This window comes from Hemitrygon akajei, chromosome 20, assembly GCF_048418815.1.
Source record: "Hemitrygon akajei chromosome 20, sHemAka1.3, whole genome shotgun sequence".
Lineage (NCBI taxonomy): Eukaryota > Metazoa > Chordata > Chondrichthyes > Myliobatiformes > Dasyatidae > Hemitrygon > Hemitrygon akajei.
In genome coordinates this window covers 12,697,957-12,715,817 of record NC_133143.1, presented here as the reverse complement: position 1 = coordinate 12,715,817, position 17,861 = coordinate 12,697,957, and the positions used below count along the sequence as shown (strand labels likewise).

The 17,861-nt window shown below is 39.9% G+C and overlaps 1 protein-coding gene across 1 annotated transcript in view; it reads left to right on the top strand.

Moving 5' to 3' along the window:
• The window catches only part of myo10 (myosin X), a 264,144-nt gene that overhangs the window by 209,361 nt on the left and 36,922 nt on the right, over positions 1 to 17,861 (top strand). Inside the window, exons 19-22 of the mRNA XM_073023868.1 lie at positions 437 to 517; positions 11,913 to 12,037; positions 15,133 to 15,247; positions 17,632 to 17,738. Coding sequence (XP_072879969.1) covers positions 437 to 517; positions 11,913 to 12,037; positions 15,133 to 15,247; positions 17,632 to 17,738 — 428 coding nt within the window. The remainder of the gene's footprint in view (positions 1 to 436; positions 518 to 11,912; positions 12,038 to 15,132; positions 15,248 to 17,631; positions 17,739 to 17,861) is intronic.

Below are 17,861 nucleotides of genomic sequence, written 5' to 3'. Positions count from 1 at the left end.
ATTTCATGTCTTTTGGATTTCTGGCTTGAAAAGGCTGGTAAGTAGTGTTGTGCTCTACTGTGTTCTTAAGCATGTTGCATTCCAGTGCAGCTCACTGAACCTAAGCCAGGAGCACGTTAGCTCACAAGGGAATGTGGACCTCTCGACTCAAGCCAAAGTGCAGATAGTTGCAATTTGATATGAAGACAGGCTGTACCATGTCTGGACAGAAGATGATGTGCTGTTCCTTGAGTTTATTTCAGACTTTGTTGGGATAATGTAGGAGGTTACAGAAACGTCAGAGAAGTGAAAGGCAACACAGTATATCAGAGTATCTTTGTTGAAGAGAATACATAGTAAAATATTCATGATTTGTTCATGAAAGTAAACATCATAAAGCCTGTAGGTTGAATTAATTACTTTGAAAGCTGTAACTATTTCTTTACGTATTTTTCAGAACTCACTTCATTCGCTAATGGCTACATTAAGCACATCAAATCCGTTTTTTGTCCGATGCGTCAAACCCAATGTGCAGAAAGTAAGTTTAATGGGATCTGGATCTTGCTAGTACTTATGAGCCCAGTTTATGCTTTGGGTAAAACACTTACAGCGATTTTCTTTTCCTTCAGTGGCAAATATATAATTATTGAAGCAGCAAATTGCCTTTTACGTGAACCTGTACTCGTGAGCTAGTGATGAGAACTTTTGGGTGTTGTATATCTAATGAGAAACTTTTGCTTTGCATTTTAAAAAATATATCCTTTCATGTTGGGATATCTGGTTTGTAGAGGTGGTACTACCAGATGCAAGGACTGCTTTTATCCCACTGTTGTCAGGCGCTCTCATGTGCTGAGTGAAAACATCTTGATTGAGTGGTCTTTGCATTTTCTCTGCTACAGCAACACTAGTCTGTTCTTTTGACTACCTCAGTGTAATTATATATGGAATCATCTGTCTGGCATGCAAACTAAAGCTTATCTTGATTCTGTGACAATAATAAACCATCTGATCCGATATACCACCCAACTTACTACCCATGCTCATTGGCTATGATCATAGCCCCTTGCAGGGTCACTTCAGTGTGCAAGCATGTATCTCAGCCATATTACTGTAAATTTGAATCTATTTCTTGGCCAAACAGTGTGTGCAAGGCAGTTTTCCATTTGTGAAGTTGAAAGAATTTTATAATAATTGACTTCATGGTCATCTTTATTCAATGTTTAAAGTCAAGGTGAGTTAATTGTCGTGTTCACAAATACATGGATGTACAAATGTAATGGGAAAACTTAACTTGCCATAGCATCACATAAGCAGCATTCACAAGAAAAACATAAATTATACACAATTTTATTAGAAAGAAAACAATTAGGACAAAAATAAAACATTATTTATCAAATTAAAGAATGCATTTTCCCCTGATGCTGTGATTAGGTTAAAACTCCCATCAGTGGATCACAAGCTGAATGGGTCATCATCTGTAAACTTAATGGTAACAGTTTGTGTGGCATTGTTGCTTCTGAAGTGGATCAGGGGCATGATAATAGTGAGGGAGAGGTACTGTCATTCATATCCCATCTTTAGACCTCCTGAGCCGATGCTGCCTACATTCCAAATACTTGGCAGTTTGTACTTGGTATATTGTGGAAAGATTCCAATGGGATAGTGTACACTCTCTCGTTTCATCCCTAACAATTTAATGGGAGTTGAGGTTCACTGGAGCTTGTAAGCCCTCTCACCTGATTTTTTTTTTAATTCTCAAGTTCACAAACCTGGCAATAGTTGTCCTGAAAAATGTGTATAAAATGGCGTCATATAGCTCAGCCTTGGTGTGCTTGTCTTGGTGCCATGCAAGAAAGCTTGAAAATTGATCATGTGCATAGGAAAGGGAGTTTAACATACTACACGTACAGGAAAAATGTGTGTGTTTGAAGTGAACTTGGACGATTGAGTCTCAGCTCACCTGTGGTATTGCTTTTAACCCCAGCTGGAAGTTAATCCAAGCTAAGAAAGGAACTCTTTGAACCATTGCAAACCTCTCTTGATGGATTTTTGGGCTTGGATGTGGTGAGGAGTGTGGAAACTGTTGAGGGATTTACACCGCCACTTGTTTAATTTCAGGGCTCAGGATTTTATTGTGATATTTTCTTCTGCTGAGAGACATGTGCCAGCAATCATCTATTGTTAAAATTAACATTATGCTTCCCATATTTACCAATTCATGATTTTTTTTGGTGAGTAGGATGAAATGTAAGGGGAAAAGTCACCTTATTTATTCTAGTTTTGAGCTGCAAAAGCATAGAAAGGCTGAAACGAATGTGTCTTATACAAATACTTTAAACCCAAATCAAATGTATATTAAGCAAAAAATATCCTATTTTCCAATATGTCTGGCTAATGAGTCTAAGTACTGACCAAGTGGAAAAGTTTTCCTCTGGTGTCCCTAAACTCCAGTTGAACATTTTTACAACAGAAATGCTAATGATTGCAACAATCAAATTGTTCTTTTCTGGGGTTGCCTAGGGAACACGAGCGAGGTGGTTGTGTGGGTCTGTGCCAGTGGTTCATTGGAAAGTGAAATGAGGAGATGAAGGCGAGTCCATTGACTCTGTGTCTATGAGCAGTTTGCTGCAAGACCACTTGTTTGCCCTTTTCATTAAAAAAATGTAGTGAATTTTGTTTTAGTATCCAGAAAATTGTTCAGAAAATTCTTCTGCATTTGAAGAAAAAATTTATATAGGAGGTGCAAATCTCAAAAGGCGAATTGGATTCCTGTAAGCCAGTAAAATCTGCAACAGTTTCTATTGAGGTAGTTTCTGTTCTTTCAGTAAGAAGAATAAAGGAGACACAACCAAGCTGTGTTCCAACTCAATTACCAGCTGCTAGTGGATATTTAGAAGTTCAGTGCTGCTACTTCTAGAACCAGATACTGAGCAAATCAAGGTATGTGAGGGTCATTCTGTTCCAAGCATATGTTAATAAACGACAAAGCTTTGGTACTGTTTAGGAGAGTGGGAGAAGATGCAGCAGGGAGCTTGATAACATTGTACTTCTGCTACTGCATTTGTGAAGTGTATTCTACCTGTTGCTGTAACTTGATAACTTGTGCAATGAACTTGCGTGAAGTTACTCCAGTGCTAACATAGCTTGTGTTTCTCTTCAAAATTCTGAATCACTTAATTATTGTACTGGATTTTTTTTGGTCAATTTACTGTATTTTTATAAAACTAATCAAGTATTGGTCCACATCTTTGGTTTTCATAACTAAGTAACTATCTTTATTTTTTGGCACTTTAACTACTACATCACTACGGTGGTCCGGTGAAAAGAGCACTAAATTCAAAGCATTAAATTTTAGTTGTCAATATAGTTGAGCATCAAAGCTCGATTTAAATTATTAGCAGTTTCACTGTGACTTCAATGCAAGGACTAACTGCATTTCATCATTGCAAAGCAGATTTCGACAGTAGTTGACCACATCTTGTAAAAATCTCCTTGGGAATGTAAGTTAATTTCATTATACTGCCATCATTCAATAAATTGGTTGGCCTGCTGTGCATGTTTGTTTTGTTTTAATTTAAACTTTTTTCTTCAGCTTTCACCTATTGAAAGCAGTGACTTACTATGAAAAGGTCCAAAGGTGCCGGCTGCTCTTTGCTATTTTGCCACTGTGTATGGATTCACACAATAAATGGCAGTGAGCAAATATACAATGGTGGTTATCTTAGCTTTAAACTCATGACTGCTGCTTATAACAGTCCAACAGAACGTGCTGGCTTGGATGAGGGAACTATGAGTTACGTCATTGTTAGTCTCTCATTGAGAACAATCAGCTCGTTCATAACTTCACCACAGAGATGAGAGATAAAGCCTATGTCGTTTCACCTTGTTTTTATTCTCATTACCATTTCCTATCTCTAGCAGAGATATCCAGATTGATAAATGTACAAGTTTGCAAATTATTCAAAGGTTAACAATAACTTGAAGGTTGATACCACTTCATGAACCGCATTGTAAATGAGAGACTGGGAAACGAGAGCAATTCCTCCCTTCTGTAATGTTGGCACATAATCTACTTTGAGCTTTTTAACTCATTCTGATGCCTTTTTTTGTGAGTCACTCGATTTTTAAGTACAGAAGAGCTAATCAAATATGGTTTTGTGCTGGAAAATTAAAAGCAGTGTTAAGAAAAAAAATATTGATTCATCTATTGATAGTGTCAAAAACAGCTTTAGTACCTTGTGATAAGGAAGGTGAAATAAAAAATGCAGACTGAAGTCGTTGAAACTGGATGCTGCTCATCTGCTAGGCTGGTGTCAGAGATGCGTGCATGTTATCGATTAGCACTTTAGTTTCAGCAGCTTGCTGTTCTCCAAACTTACATGACAAGGAAAGCTGCTCGCATGAGGTATGCAGACAAACTCAGACAGATCCCACACTGCAATACTTGAGAGTAGCTTTTCATAGCCAATTATATATTTTGGTCCAACAGCACAATCATATAAGTAACTGCCAATATGAGAAGATGGATGAGAAATCTATTGCTTTGTAAATATATTGAATAGAAACAATTTTTGATATCTTTTGTTGATGAGTAGTTCTCTTAATCTGAATGGAACTAGTTTGTTTTTAACAAACATGTTCTAGAACTTGCTCCAAGTGGACAAATAGCAATCATTTTAGATTGTGTACATGTTAACAAAAGCTATTGTGACTATATTGCAGTAAATGGTAAATTTCAAAATGTAGTACGAAAGCGTCTTTTATTTATCCAGGTTTACCAAGGGATGGGAATATTCTGGCCTCTGGTGTTATTTGACCTACTGTTTCCTAGAAACATGAGGTTGTTACGGGAGAATGTTTAAAAGTTGTCATACATTAAACATACCTCCTTTTGAGTGCAAGGACGTGACAACATTCCAGTGACAACTTGCAGCCATCTGTCCTTTGGCGCTAAGTTATCAAAAGGCCTCTGTAGCCACAAATACAGAACTTTATTTAACTTTAGGTTTTATTGTATTTGATTTGGAAACAACCCCTCTTTACTTTGAATCTTGCCATGATTCTTTGCAATGAGCTATCAGTTCAGAGAATAGGGCTCCTTTAAAATGTGCACTCTAAATCTTTTATTCCTATGGAGTTGGAACTGGAAAGGGAGAAAAGTACCTAGATTTTTTTTTCTGCAGTATTTTTTCTTACATGAAGCTTCAGCATTTGCTGCAGACACAAATTAATGACCCAGATGTAAAATAGTGCTTTCGCAGAGATGGGCATGGCACAAAAAATAATGAAGCCAACAGGAGGGCCAGTGAAGATCAGTTATCCTGCTCTCTCTGTGTCAAGTTGTGAGCATAAATCACAGGCACACAGACACACCCGCTGACAGATATATTTGTCCAATTTGCAACCCAGCCATGGTAGGTTTTGAGATGGAGGGACAAATCAGAATTTTACATTTAAAACAATTCATCACCAGACTGACTAGGCTAGACAATGCTGCAGGAACTACTTGCACCTGGTTTGTTCCCATCACACTTGGCAAAGTAAAGATGGGAAAGAATTGTCTTTGAAACAAGCAGTATTATTGTTGTTTGCCAATCTCAAGAAAACAAAGCCTTCTGCCTAAACTCCCTGTCATTCCTAATAAGAATTAGTCTCCAAATAACTTGGCCTATCAATAACTAATTTAATTTTGTGACTTTAAAAAGGCACAATTCTCTAGTCAAAGAGTAATGTTCATTTATTGACATTGTTGTGGATCTGTGTGTGGACATACTGTGGTCCTTGTGGATAAAGGAGTTCCATGGAATGCCAGCTTTGAAACAATGATTGGACCATTCATTCCATAGCAGATGCTTGACAACTCCATGTGTTATCTTCCTTTCAAATACACCACTACTTTTTTGATGTATAGTATTGTAATGAATTTGTGAAGACTCCACAGCAGGGTTTCCCACAATGTAGAAATGGACTAGAGCAACCACCACCCACAAATCTGCATAATTAATCTATGTCACCTATCAAACTCTCAATGTTCTCCAATGCCCCCAGATCCCACTGAGTTCAAGCTTTCTGGGGAAGGATCTATGAAGCAAGTTAATTGATTCGGTTCATCAGTGCAGCATGCTGGAAGATATTCTCTTCCGCATCAGTATGCATGTGTCATGTCCCAGACTTAAGTGTACTGAGACAAATACTGGCTGATTGACAACTGCAGGCATTTCCCAGTAAATGCATCATGTACAGACACTGCCAGCAGGTCTACCTGGTTATCATTTTTGCCAGGTCTTTCAGAAATTAATATTGAGCATTTGCTCTTTCAGTTCAACACAAAAGGTCTCATGACACTATTCAAAGGAGAGTAAACATAGAAACATAGAAAATAGGTGCAGGAGTAGGCTGTTTGGCCCTTCGAGCCTGCACCGCCATTCAGTACGATCATGGCTGATCATCCAACTCAGAACCCTGTACCAGCTTTCTCTCCATACCCCCTGATCCCTTTAGCCACAAGGGCCATATCTAACTTCCTCTTAAATATAGCCAGTGAACTGGCCTCAACTGTTTCCTGTGGCAGAAAATTCCACAGATTCACCACTCTCTGTGTGAAGAAGTTTTTCCTCATCTCAGTCCTAAAAGGCTTCCCCTTTATCCTTAAACTGTGACCCCTCGTTCTGGACTTCCCCAACATCGGAAACAATCTTCCTGCATCTAGCCTGTCCAATCCCTTTAGAATTTTATATGTTTCAATAAAATTCCCCCTCAATCTTCTAAATTCCAGTGAGTATAAGCCTAGTCGATCCAGTCTTTCTTCATATGAAAGTCCTGCCATCCCAGGAATCGATCTGGTGAACCCTCTCTGTACTCCCTCTATGGCAAGAATGTCTTTCCTCAGATTAGGGGACCAGAACTGCACACAATATTCTAGGTGCGGTCTCACCAAGGCCTTGTACTACTGCAGTAGAACCTCCCTGCTCCTGTACTCAAATTCTTTTGCTATGAATGCCAACATACCATTTCCCTTTTTCACCGCCTGCTGTACACCTTCAATGACTGGTGTACAATGACATCCAGGTCTCATTGCACCTCCCCTTTTCCTAATCGGCCACCGTTCAGATAATAATCTGTTTTCCTGTTCTTGCAACCAAAGTGGATAACCTCACATTTATCCACATTAAATTGCATCTGCCATGAATTTGCCCACTCACCTAACCTATCCAAGTCACCCTGCATCCTCTTAGCATCCTCCTCACAGCTAACACCGCCGCCCAGCTTCATGTCATCTGCAAACTTGGAGATGCTGCATTTAATTCCCTCATCTAAATCATTAATATATATTGTAAACAACTAGGGTCCCAGCACTGAGCCTTGAGGTACCCCACTAGTCACTGCCTGCCATTCTGAAAAGGTCCTATTTACTCCCACTCTTTGCTTCCTGTCTGCCAACCAATTCTCTATCCACATCAATACCATACCCCCAATACCATGTGCTTTAAGTTTGCACGCTAATCTCCTGTGTGGGACCTTGTCAAAAGCCTTTTGAAAATCTAAATATACCACATCCACTGGCTCTCCCCTATCCACTCTACTAGTTACATCTTCAAAAAATTCTATAAGATTCGTCAGACATGATTTTCCTTTCACAAATCCATGCTGACTTTGTCCGATGATTTCACTGCTTTCCAAATGTGCTGTTATCACATCTTTGATAACCGACTCTAGCATTTTCCCCACCACCGATGTCAGACTAACCGGTCTATAATTCCCCGGTTTTTCTCTCCCTCCTTTTTTAAAAAGTGGGGTTACATTAGCCACCCTTCAATCCTCAGGAACTAATCCAGAATCTAAGGAGTTTTGAAAAATGATCACTAATGCATCCACTATTTCTTGGGCTACTTCCTTAAGCACTCTGGGATGCAGACCATCTGGCCCTGGGGATTTATCTGTCTTTAATCCCTTCAATTTACCTAACACCACTTCCCTACTAACATGTATTTCCCTCAGTTCCTCCATCTCACTGGACCCTCGGTCCCTTACTATTTCCGGAAGATTATTTATGTCATCCTTAGTGAAGACAGAACAAAAGTAGTTATTCAATTGGTCTGCCATGTCTTTGTTCCCTATGATCAATTCACCTGTTTCTGACTGTAAAGGACCTACATTTGTCTTGACCAATCTTTTTCTTTTCACGTATCTATAAAAGCTTTTACAGTCAGTTTTTATGTTCCCTGACAGCTTTTTCTCGTAATCTTTTTTCCCTTTCCTAATTAAGCCTTTTGTCCTCCTCTGCTGGTCTCTGAATTTCTCCCAGTCCTCAGGTGTGCTGCTTTTTTTTTGCTAATTTATATGTTTCTTCTTTGGACTTGATACTATCCCTAATTTCCCTTGTCAGCCACGGGTGCACTACCTTCCCTGGTTTATTCTTTTGCCAAACTGGGATGAACAATTGTTGTAGTTCATCCATGCGATCTTTAAATGCTTGCCATTGCATATCCACCATCAACCCTTTAAGTATCATTTGCCAGTCTATCTTAGCTAATTCACGTCTCATACCTTCAAAGTTACCCTTCTTTAAGTTCAGAACCTTTGTTTCTGAATTAACTATGTCACTCTCCATCTTAATGAAGAATTCCACCATATTATGGTCACTCTTACCCAAGGGGCCTCACACGACAAGATTGCTAATTAACCCTTCCTCATTGCTCAATACCCAATCTAGAATGGCCTGCTGTCTAGTTGGTTCCTCGACATGTTGGTTCAGAAAACCATCCCGCATACATTCCAAGAAATCCTCTTCCTCAGCACCCTTACCAATTTGTTTCACCCAATCTATATGTAGATTGAAGTCACCCATTATAACTACTGTTCCTTTATTGCATACATTTCTAATTTCCTGTTTAATGCCATCCCCAACCTCACTACTATTGTTAGGTGGCCTGTACACAACTCCCACCAGTGTTTTCTGCCCCTTAGTGTTATGCAGCTCTACCCATATCGATACCACATCCTCCAGGCTAATGTCCTTCCTTTCTATTGCGTTAATCTCCTCTCTGACCAGCAATGCTACCCCACCTCCTTTTCTTTCCTGTCTATCCCTCCTGAATATTGAATATCCCTGGATGTTGAGCTCCCATCCTTGGTCACCCTGGAGCCATGTCTCTGTGATCCCAACTATATCATATTCTTTAATAACTATCTGCACATTCAATTCATCCACCTTGTTACGAATGCTCCTCGCATTGACACACAAAGCCTTCAGGCTTGTTTTTACAACACTCTTAGCCCTTATACAATTATGTTGAAAAATGGCCCTTTTTGATTTTTGCCCTGGATTTGCCTGCCTGCCACTTTTACTTTTCACCTTACTACTTTTTGCTTCCACCCTCATTTTACACCCCTCTGTCTCTCTGCACTTGTTCCCATCCCCCTGTCACATTAGTTTAAAGCCTCCTGAACAGCAGTAGCAAACGCTCCCCCTAGGTCATTGGTTCCAGCCCAGCCCAGGTGCAGACCGTCCTGTTTATACCGGTCCCACCTCCCCCAGAACTGGTTCCAAAGCCCCAGAAATTTGAATCCCTCCCCCTTGCACCATTTTTCAAGCCACGTATTCATCTGAAATATCCTCCTATTTCTACTCCGACTAGCATGTGGCACTGGTAGTAATCCAGAGATTATTACCTTTGTGGTCCTACTTTTAGTTTATCTCCTAACTCCCTAAATTCACTTTGTAGGACCTCATCCGGTTTTTTACCTATATCGTTGGTACCTATGTGCACCACGACCACTGGTTGTTCACCCTCCCATTCCAGAGTGTTCTGCAGCCGCTCAGAGACATCCTTGACCCTTGCACCAGGGAGGCAACATACCATCCTGGAGTCTCGTTTAGAGACTGGAGAGTAGAAGGGTCAGTGATGTGATCCATTTTTAAAAATTTCAGAAATAAACTTTATTCATCATAAAAATAGAGCTTAGAAAAATAGAGAGCTATGGGTAACCCTAGGTCAGTGGTCCCCAACCACCGCAAAGTCCCGCAAAGCAGCTGACTCATATCGCCAAATCATATCATTTCCTCGCAGCCCAGTAGCATGTGCTTTCGGTACCAGTCCGCGGCCCGGTGGTTGGGCACCACTGCCCTAGGTAATTTCTACGGTAAGGACATGTTAAGCACAGCTTTGTGGGCCAAAGGGCCTGTATTGTGCTGTAGGTTTTCTATGTTTCTAAAAATACATAAGAATAAGCAGTGAAGAACCTTTTGCATTCATGATCAGCATCGTTTAAACCATAGCACCTTTGTCATTTGTCATCCCCTAGAGTGATACACCATCTCAATTTTTATAGTGCTTCCCCACCTGACTCCATCCCTCCACAAATAGTAGTTAAAAGGGCTCTATCACATGCTCCTTTTTCAGAGCCCCTACATTGGCCACACCAAGCTTCGTTGCATCCCTCAGCATGTACTCCTGCAATATGACAGCATCTGTTATGGGCAACTTACTGTGCTGGAAGACCCAGTACGTTTTAGCCATCTTTCACCGAGTTGATAATCTTCCAGCAGCACTTGACGTTTCTCTCGATGTGTTCGCGCCTGTTTTTTTTGTTAGTGAACAGATTCGTGCTGTGAACAGAAGGTTTCTGTTATGAAAATGTACAAGAATGGACAGGTCGTTGTACTTTGACTTTCCAAGCAGGGCAGTGAGATAAAAAAAATACTGATTCCAGTAGGAAACAATCAAGTTTGATGTGCAAGGGTAATCGAAAGAGAAAACCTCTTAATGTGATAGCACAGATATTGTGTCCCAGATTTATCCTCCTTATGAACAGTAATAGCTGTTCTGAATGAACTATGAAAGCCCAATTTTCCTTCTAAAAGTTAGGGTCTTGCCCACATTTGTTTTGCTGCTCAGTCATTGTGTTTGCCAATTGATCATAATGTTCAGTGAATCAGGGAATATAAATAGGATACAGAAAAGAAAATGATGGATAAATTGCTTTGGAAGCGTGTAGGGAGAAAATATGATTATTCTTTCTCCCCTCTATCAGTTCCACATTTAATAAAAGCATGAGAATTAGGAGCAAATATAGGTCATTTGCTCCTTTCATTCATCATAGAGGAATCATTCCATGTGGTGTCCACACCTCCACAGTGCTGTGATGAACGGTATCAGAAGCACAAAGACTAATAAAAAAGAACAATTTCTAAACATGGAGAGAGAGGGAAGTAGTTCTGTCATTCACAGGCGTGAACATGTACGCACATCAGATGTTTGAGTTGAATAATATTTAGCAGCTCATTTATACGTAGGGGTGTCAACACATCAGGCATTGCTGAAGTTTGGTTCCATGAAAGTCAATGATGCATTTTGTTTTGCAAGGGCAATAATCCACCAGCAATATTGCTGCAATGAACCATTAACAGAAATGACTGAATAACTTGTCATCCTCCTTCACTTTTAATGTACAAGGGCAATGCACTGTTGTAATGAAATATTCTGTATGGATGGAATAGAAAACAAGTTTTTCACTGCACCTTAGTATATGTGACAACAATCAACAATTTACTAGTTCCAAAGCTGACACTAAATATTTAAATTTATAATAATCTCTTTTTTGCCTATTGTGAATTGTGGCAGGTGATGTTATCTTTACTGGGGAAGTTTTGAGACCCAGCTTCTGTCGGCACATTACTTCTAGCCACCAATTATCTACATTTGATTTTATTATTTTTACTAAGTGTTAAATTCTGATCAAGCAATTAAATTATGTTGTCTGCTGTACTTTCTACAATACATTGATTGGCCAAGGAAGTTTTGATTTAAATTGGCGTCACAAATTCCAGTCACTGAAGGGTTAATAATTGATGAGGTAATACAGGGTAATGTTTCTGAGTATTGGTGCACTATAGCTGTCAAGTAGATGACTCTCATTTTCTGTCCTTTCAGATGCCGGATCAGTTTGACCAAACGGTGGTTTTAAATCAGTTGAGGTACTCAGGGATGCTAGAAACTGTGAAAATACGACAAGCTGGATTCCCAGTCAGGAGACAGTTCCATGACTTTCACAGAAGGTATTTTTTTTTTAATCTTTAATAAATTTAATAAAAACACAACAAGGCAACTGAAGGCTAGAAGCAACTGGTTGAGGGTGGCTGGTTCAATGAACGAATCAGAAGGTATTATTTGTAACTTAAAATTAATGCGTATTGCTGTTTGATCATATTTTCTAATTTTTATCTTATTTTTATGTTTTAAAGATGCTATGAGGCCATTTGGCCCACTGAGTCTGTGCTGCTCCTTCAAGCAAAGCCATTAATCCCATTCCCCCAGTTATTTGCCAGCACCCTATTCTCATTCACGTGCCTATCAACTCTCTGCCCACCTAAAATAGGGGTAATATATCTTACAGCACGTAGTGAAGTGTGAGAGGAAGTCCATATAGTCATGAGGAGAATGTGCAAAGACCATAAAGACAACACCAGAGGTCAGAATGAAACCGTGCTCACTGAAGCTGTGAGAGAACGACTCTATCATTGATAACTTGCTGCGTGTTATTGTTATAAGAATCACCCCTTGTAACAATGATCAGTGAGGCACAGAGAGATCTGTGTTTACCGACAAGTACCTTTATTTAAACTATGTAAATTCATACACTAAATACCTTGTGTGTACACCTTGTTTTCCCGCCTCTCTTGAATAGTTAAAGAATAGCAAAGGTATTACCAGGGCAAAGGAGTTGTTCCTCGTAGTCCCGATTCACTCACCACGTGTTCCACTCAGGGTCGCTCATGCCTGTATCTGCACTGGTTATTCTTCAAAGTTGCTGCTGCCAGCACACATGAAGAGCTCACTTTTATATCCATTATCATCAATTCAAATATTGTATTCCAGTGTCATTGGCCACAGGTCACATGTGTGATTTGTCCACGATTCAATTAAATTCACTGATTTCTAAACTGTCGCTCTTTCTGGCCAATGTTACGAGGATTTATTCCATAGACTGGTTTCTTAGTTGACCCCCAAAAGGAAGTAATTTGTTCAACAGTGAACCAAATTGGCCCATCGCGTCCTCTTAAGCAATATAGCCTTAACACTGCAAAAATTACCGAATGCTTCTTGGGAACAGCATCAGGTGAATCTTAGTGATGAAAGCTATTGCCAAAGAGATGGATTGTTATGGAAAAGTAGTGAATGTGGTTCAAGGTGTTGAATTCCTTTTAAAGGGCATCACCAGCAGAATACATGACTGATAGTATAGCAATGGAATGCACCAGAGTCTAAATTTGGAAGGTTGAAGAGATCATTAGAGGGTTTTATCCCTTCTTGAGATATTTAAGATTTAAGAGATCTTAAAGGAAAGACTCACTCCCTCTCCCCAGTACACTGTGTGCATTCTCAGGCTCTGTCTCACTCTCTGTGGTATTGTGCGGATGGTCAGACTCCTTGCCCTCTCGCACTCTCCCCCCATCCCCTGGTACATTGGGTGTTCTGAGAATAGCAAGTGGTACTCCATTTTAGTTACAGGAGTGAAGTCACAGTGGCAGAGAGAGATGTGTACAATTAGGAAAATTTTAATTTTTAAATGAATACTATGAACATTCCATCAAGAAGGTGTTAGAGTGAAGTCCCTCTATCTACCTGTTCAGAATAACTAGAAGTGCTTCCACAATACTTTGCTAGCCTGCAATTTAGCCTTCCCACAATATCTTGCTTGCCTTGCAATTTAGCCTAATTTAATAAAACACAGTTTAAAGCTTGTGAGGTATAAGTAATGCTGAAGATTGCAAGAAATGAATTTCCCTATCCACAAAAGGTGGATTTTGGGGCCTAAGTGATCACATCTCAGTCTGCAAGGTTTGACCACCTGCAGGCAATGAAAGAGGAGAATGCTGACTGTAGTCTTGCAGCTCCAGAGACCTGTGTGGAGTGTGCACGTTCTCCCTGTGACAGCATGGGTTTGTTTCAGGTGCTCCGGTTCCTCCCACATCCCACTGGCCGCTTCCTTCCTCTACCTTTTAATCCTGGCTTCTACTCCCTTACTTTCCAGTCCTGATAAGGGGTCTCAACACAAAACGTCAGCTGTTCATTTCCCTGACTTCATTCCTCCAACATTTCATGTGTGTTGCTCCAAATTTCCAGCATCTACAAAGTGTCTCGCTGATAGGTTAATTTGGCCATTATATGTTGCCCTCAGTGTTTAGTTAAGTGGTAGATTCTGGAGGAGTTGTTGCGATGTGGAGAGAATAAAACAGGATTAGTGTAAATGGTGCTTGGCAGTTGGCACAAATTTGATGAGCCACAAGGCTTGTGTCCATGTGAATTGTGAATTGTACTTTAATGCATTTATTTTGAAATCAAAGGATTTTTCTATTTTCAGATTATTTCATTCACACTGCATCATGAAGGGGCCACAATTTCTCACCAATTTTGATGCCAGTTTTAAAGTAGAAGTAAAAGTTGGTATTTTTGTTCAAGAAGCAAAAGCTGACGTTGATAGGAAAAGGTTGTATGTTGTGATTAACAGCATTAACCTGTGCCTCTGTGAGAAGATGGTAACTGTCCCAGTTGTCTGGCATATTGGGGAAACGGTGAACCCCATTTCTCCTCTTACCATCAGACTGTTCTTCAAGTCAAGTCACTTTTATTGTCATTTCAACCATAACTGCTGGTACAGTACATAGTAAAAATGAGACAGTTTTTTTCAGGACCATGGTGTTACATGACATAGTACAAAAGCTAGACTGAACTACGTTAAAAACAACACAGAAAATAAACTACACTAGACTGCAGACCTACCCAGGACTGTATAAAGTGCACAAAATAGTGCAGGCATTATAATAAACAAGCCAATAGGGCAGTAAGGTGTCAGTCCAGGCTCTGGATATCTCTGAGGAGTCTGATAGCTTGGGGCAAGAAACTGTTACATAGTCTGGTCATGAGAGCCCAAGTCCTTCAGAGCCTTTTCCCAGACGGCAGGAGGGAGAAGAGTTTGTATGAGGGGTGCGTGGGGTCCTTCATAATGCTGTTTGCTTTGCGGATGCAGTGTGTAGTGTAAATGTCTGTAATGGTGGGAAGAGAGTCTGAAGAGAGAGAATTCTAGTGAAATTTCAGGATGATGTACTGGAGAAAAAGCAGAGTTTATTGGTTTACTTTTTTTTCTCCTCAGGTACAAGGTGTTGATGAGGAATCTCTCCTTACCTGATGATTTCAAGGGGAAATGTGCTGCACTACTTTATTTCTATGATAACACCGGAACAGACTGGCAACTTGGTAAAACCAAGGTAGGGAGGCGGGTTAGCAAGAAATAACTATTTCTCTGAATTATATTCGGCCATCCAGTGATCAGCTGGAAGAGTTGCAAATAAACACAACAACCACTCTAAAACAATGTGCAAATTATGAATAGCTAACATTATCTCTTGGCTTAATATCACAGTAAATTTAAGAAAAATCTTTTATTAGTCTTCTCAGTTATTTTTTAAGGACCGATAACTATTCTAGTTTTGAAGAAATTCCTTTGGCATTTGAGTTTAATTTGTAATAATTTTAATTAACTTTGGGAGGATTTGAAGAAAGATGCCCATTTAGATATGCTGTGTTTTCCCAACAATTTTCTGATTTATTTCGGACCTCTAGAATCTGTAGGTATTTCGCTTTTGGTCAGTCAGTTTTATTCAGTAACAATTATGTGCAACTGACATACTCCACCCAGAGTGATGGGTAGGTGGTCAGGTGATCAGTTCCTCTCACCATCAGCTGCTAATAGAGGTTATCAACTCCGTCTCAAATGCTGCTTCTCCACTTAGAGCAGTCACGGGCCAGGGATTTCCAGGAATCAGTGAGGATGTTGCATTTCTTCAGAGAAGCTTGCCTTGAATTTCTTCTGTCTTCCTGATAATATCTTCCCATGTTGGAGGACAGAATTGTGTGTGTGTGTTTCAGGAAGCTGATGTTGGGTTAGTGCGGGGAGGGAAATGGTCTTCCTGAAGGAGTTTAACTTTAGTCTCCATGCTGGGTATGTTGGTTTGGCAGAGAACACTGTCAGTGATTCACTTTTCCTTACAAAACACAATGCCGTTTTAAAATGTGACCTGATAGAAATTTATAAGATTATGAGAAGCATGTGTAGAGTGGGCAGCTGGCATCTTTCTCCACAGGGTGGGAGGTGGGGTGGCTGAATTTCAAATGAAATGTGTAGGGCAAGCTTCATTGGGTGCCTGGAATGCACAGCTGGGATATTGGTGGAAGCATTTACAATACAGTTGTGTAACAGGCTCTCGGATGTGCAGAGAATGGAAGGATATAAACTTGCATATGAACTTGTTTAGATAGGCTTTTAATTACTGGTTTACTAGTTACTTTCACACAGCATCTTGGGCCAAAGAGCCTGTTCCTGTGCTACCCTGTTCTATGTTTTGAAAAACATGGCCTTTAAAACCTATGGATTTAGTGAGCTTCTAAAAGTTCACTCAATTACAATGATTGTATAACCTATGGGTTTAGTGAGCTTCTACCAGTATATTCAATTACATTTATCATTCAGCTAATTATCTGGTGCAACAAACACTAATTGTATACATTTATATGTCAGAACAGGAGGGTATTCTTTTACAAGTTTTGAAGAGTTCATTCAGCCACTACCTTAATCGTATGGATTTTCCAATGTTCATTTTCACTGTACAATGTTTAAGCAGTTAAATAAAGTTTTGCTTTTTGCTCTATAGAACGCTGTTGAAGGGGTCTTTAATGTGACTGGCTACCAGCCATATCAATTAAATCATAACCGCTGGATGCCTCTGAACAGCAGAATAATGGAAGTTCTTACCACAGGAGTTGCTAGTTCTTTGAAGGGATCTGATTGCAAAGTGGTTGGCAAATACTGTGCTCCTCCTTTGACCACAAGTTCATGCTAGCGCATGTAACTGAAGTGGTTCACACAGGAGTAGACCACTTGGTCCCTCCGACCTGCCATCATTCCGGCTGACTCATACAGAAAAGACAGGAAGATCTAAAATTTTTAAAACCCAGAAGATGACAATGTGAAGCAAACAAAAACCTCTGGAAACACTCAACATCAGGCAGTACCTGTGGAAGGGAAATGAAGAGCGTTTCACATTGATGATGTTTTGTCAACAACTGGACAGTTTTTTTCAGGTTTTCTTTCAAATTTCCTGTTTCTGAGTTTGATTTTTGTTTTTGAAGTACTGTTGAATTCACTACCACCTGTTCTTCTAAAGTGACTTAACAAAACTTAGCTTCTCTCTCTAGAGTTTTTGTTTGTGTCATGTGCTCATCCTCAATGGTTTCTGTTCCCTTTTTAGATTTGACTGGTAGACACTGGCTGAGATGCGTCTCCTTCAGTCCCCTCTCTCGCGTTGCACCAGCACCATCTGTATCATCTTGATCTGGCTGAGGCCTGGATTCTAGGTTCTCTTGGAATTCCCTGTACTGTGGTTTACTGCACCCTTTCCCTTCTCTGGAAACTAAAACATGTTGCTTTCTCACCTTCCAACTTCTGATGAAGGATCTTCAACTTAAAATTTTAACACTCTTTCTATCTCCACAGCTGCTGCCCAACCTGATAAGTATTGATGCCTTTTTTTTAAGGTGAGAAGGTAATTTCATTTAGTTGGATGATAACATGCCTTGCACACGTTCTTTGCAGGTTTTCATACGTGAGTCCCTGGAGCATAAGCTAGAGAAACATCGCAGTGTTGAAGTTTATAAATCTGCCATGATCATACAAGCTCATGTCCTTGGCTATCTAGCAAGGTAAGAGTCTGGGAAGGTTGAATATTTTAATTATATTTTATTTATTAATTTCTGTGGGCTTTTCTCCATCTCCTTCTGGCTTTTCCTGGGTGCTCTAGTTAACTCCCACATCCCACAAAAGGG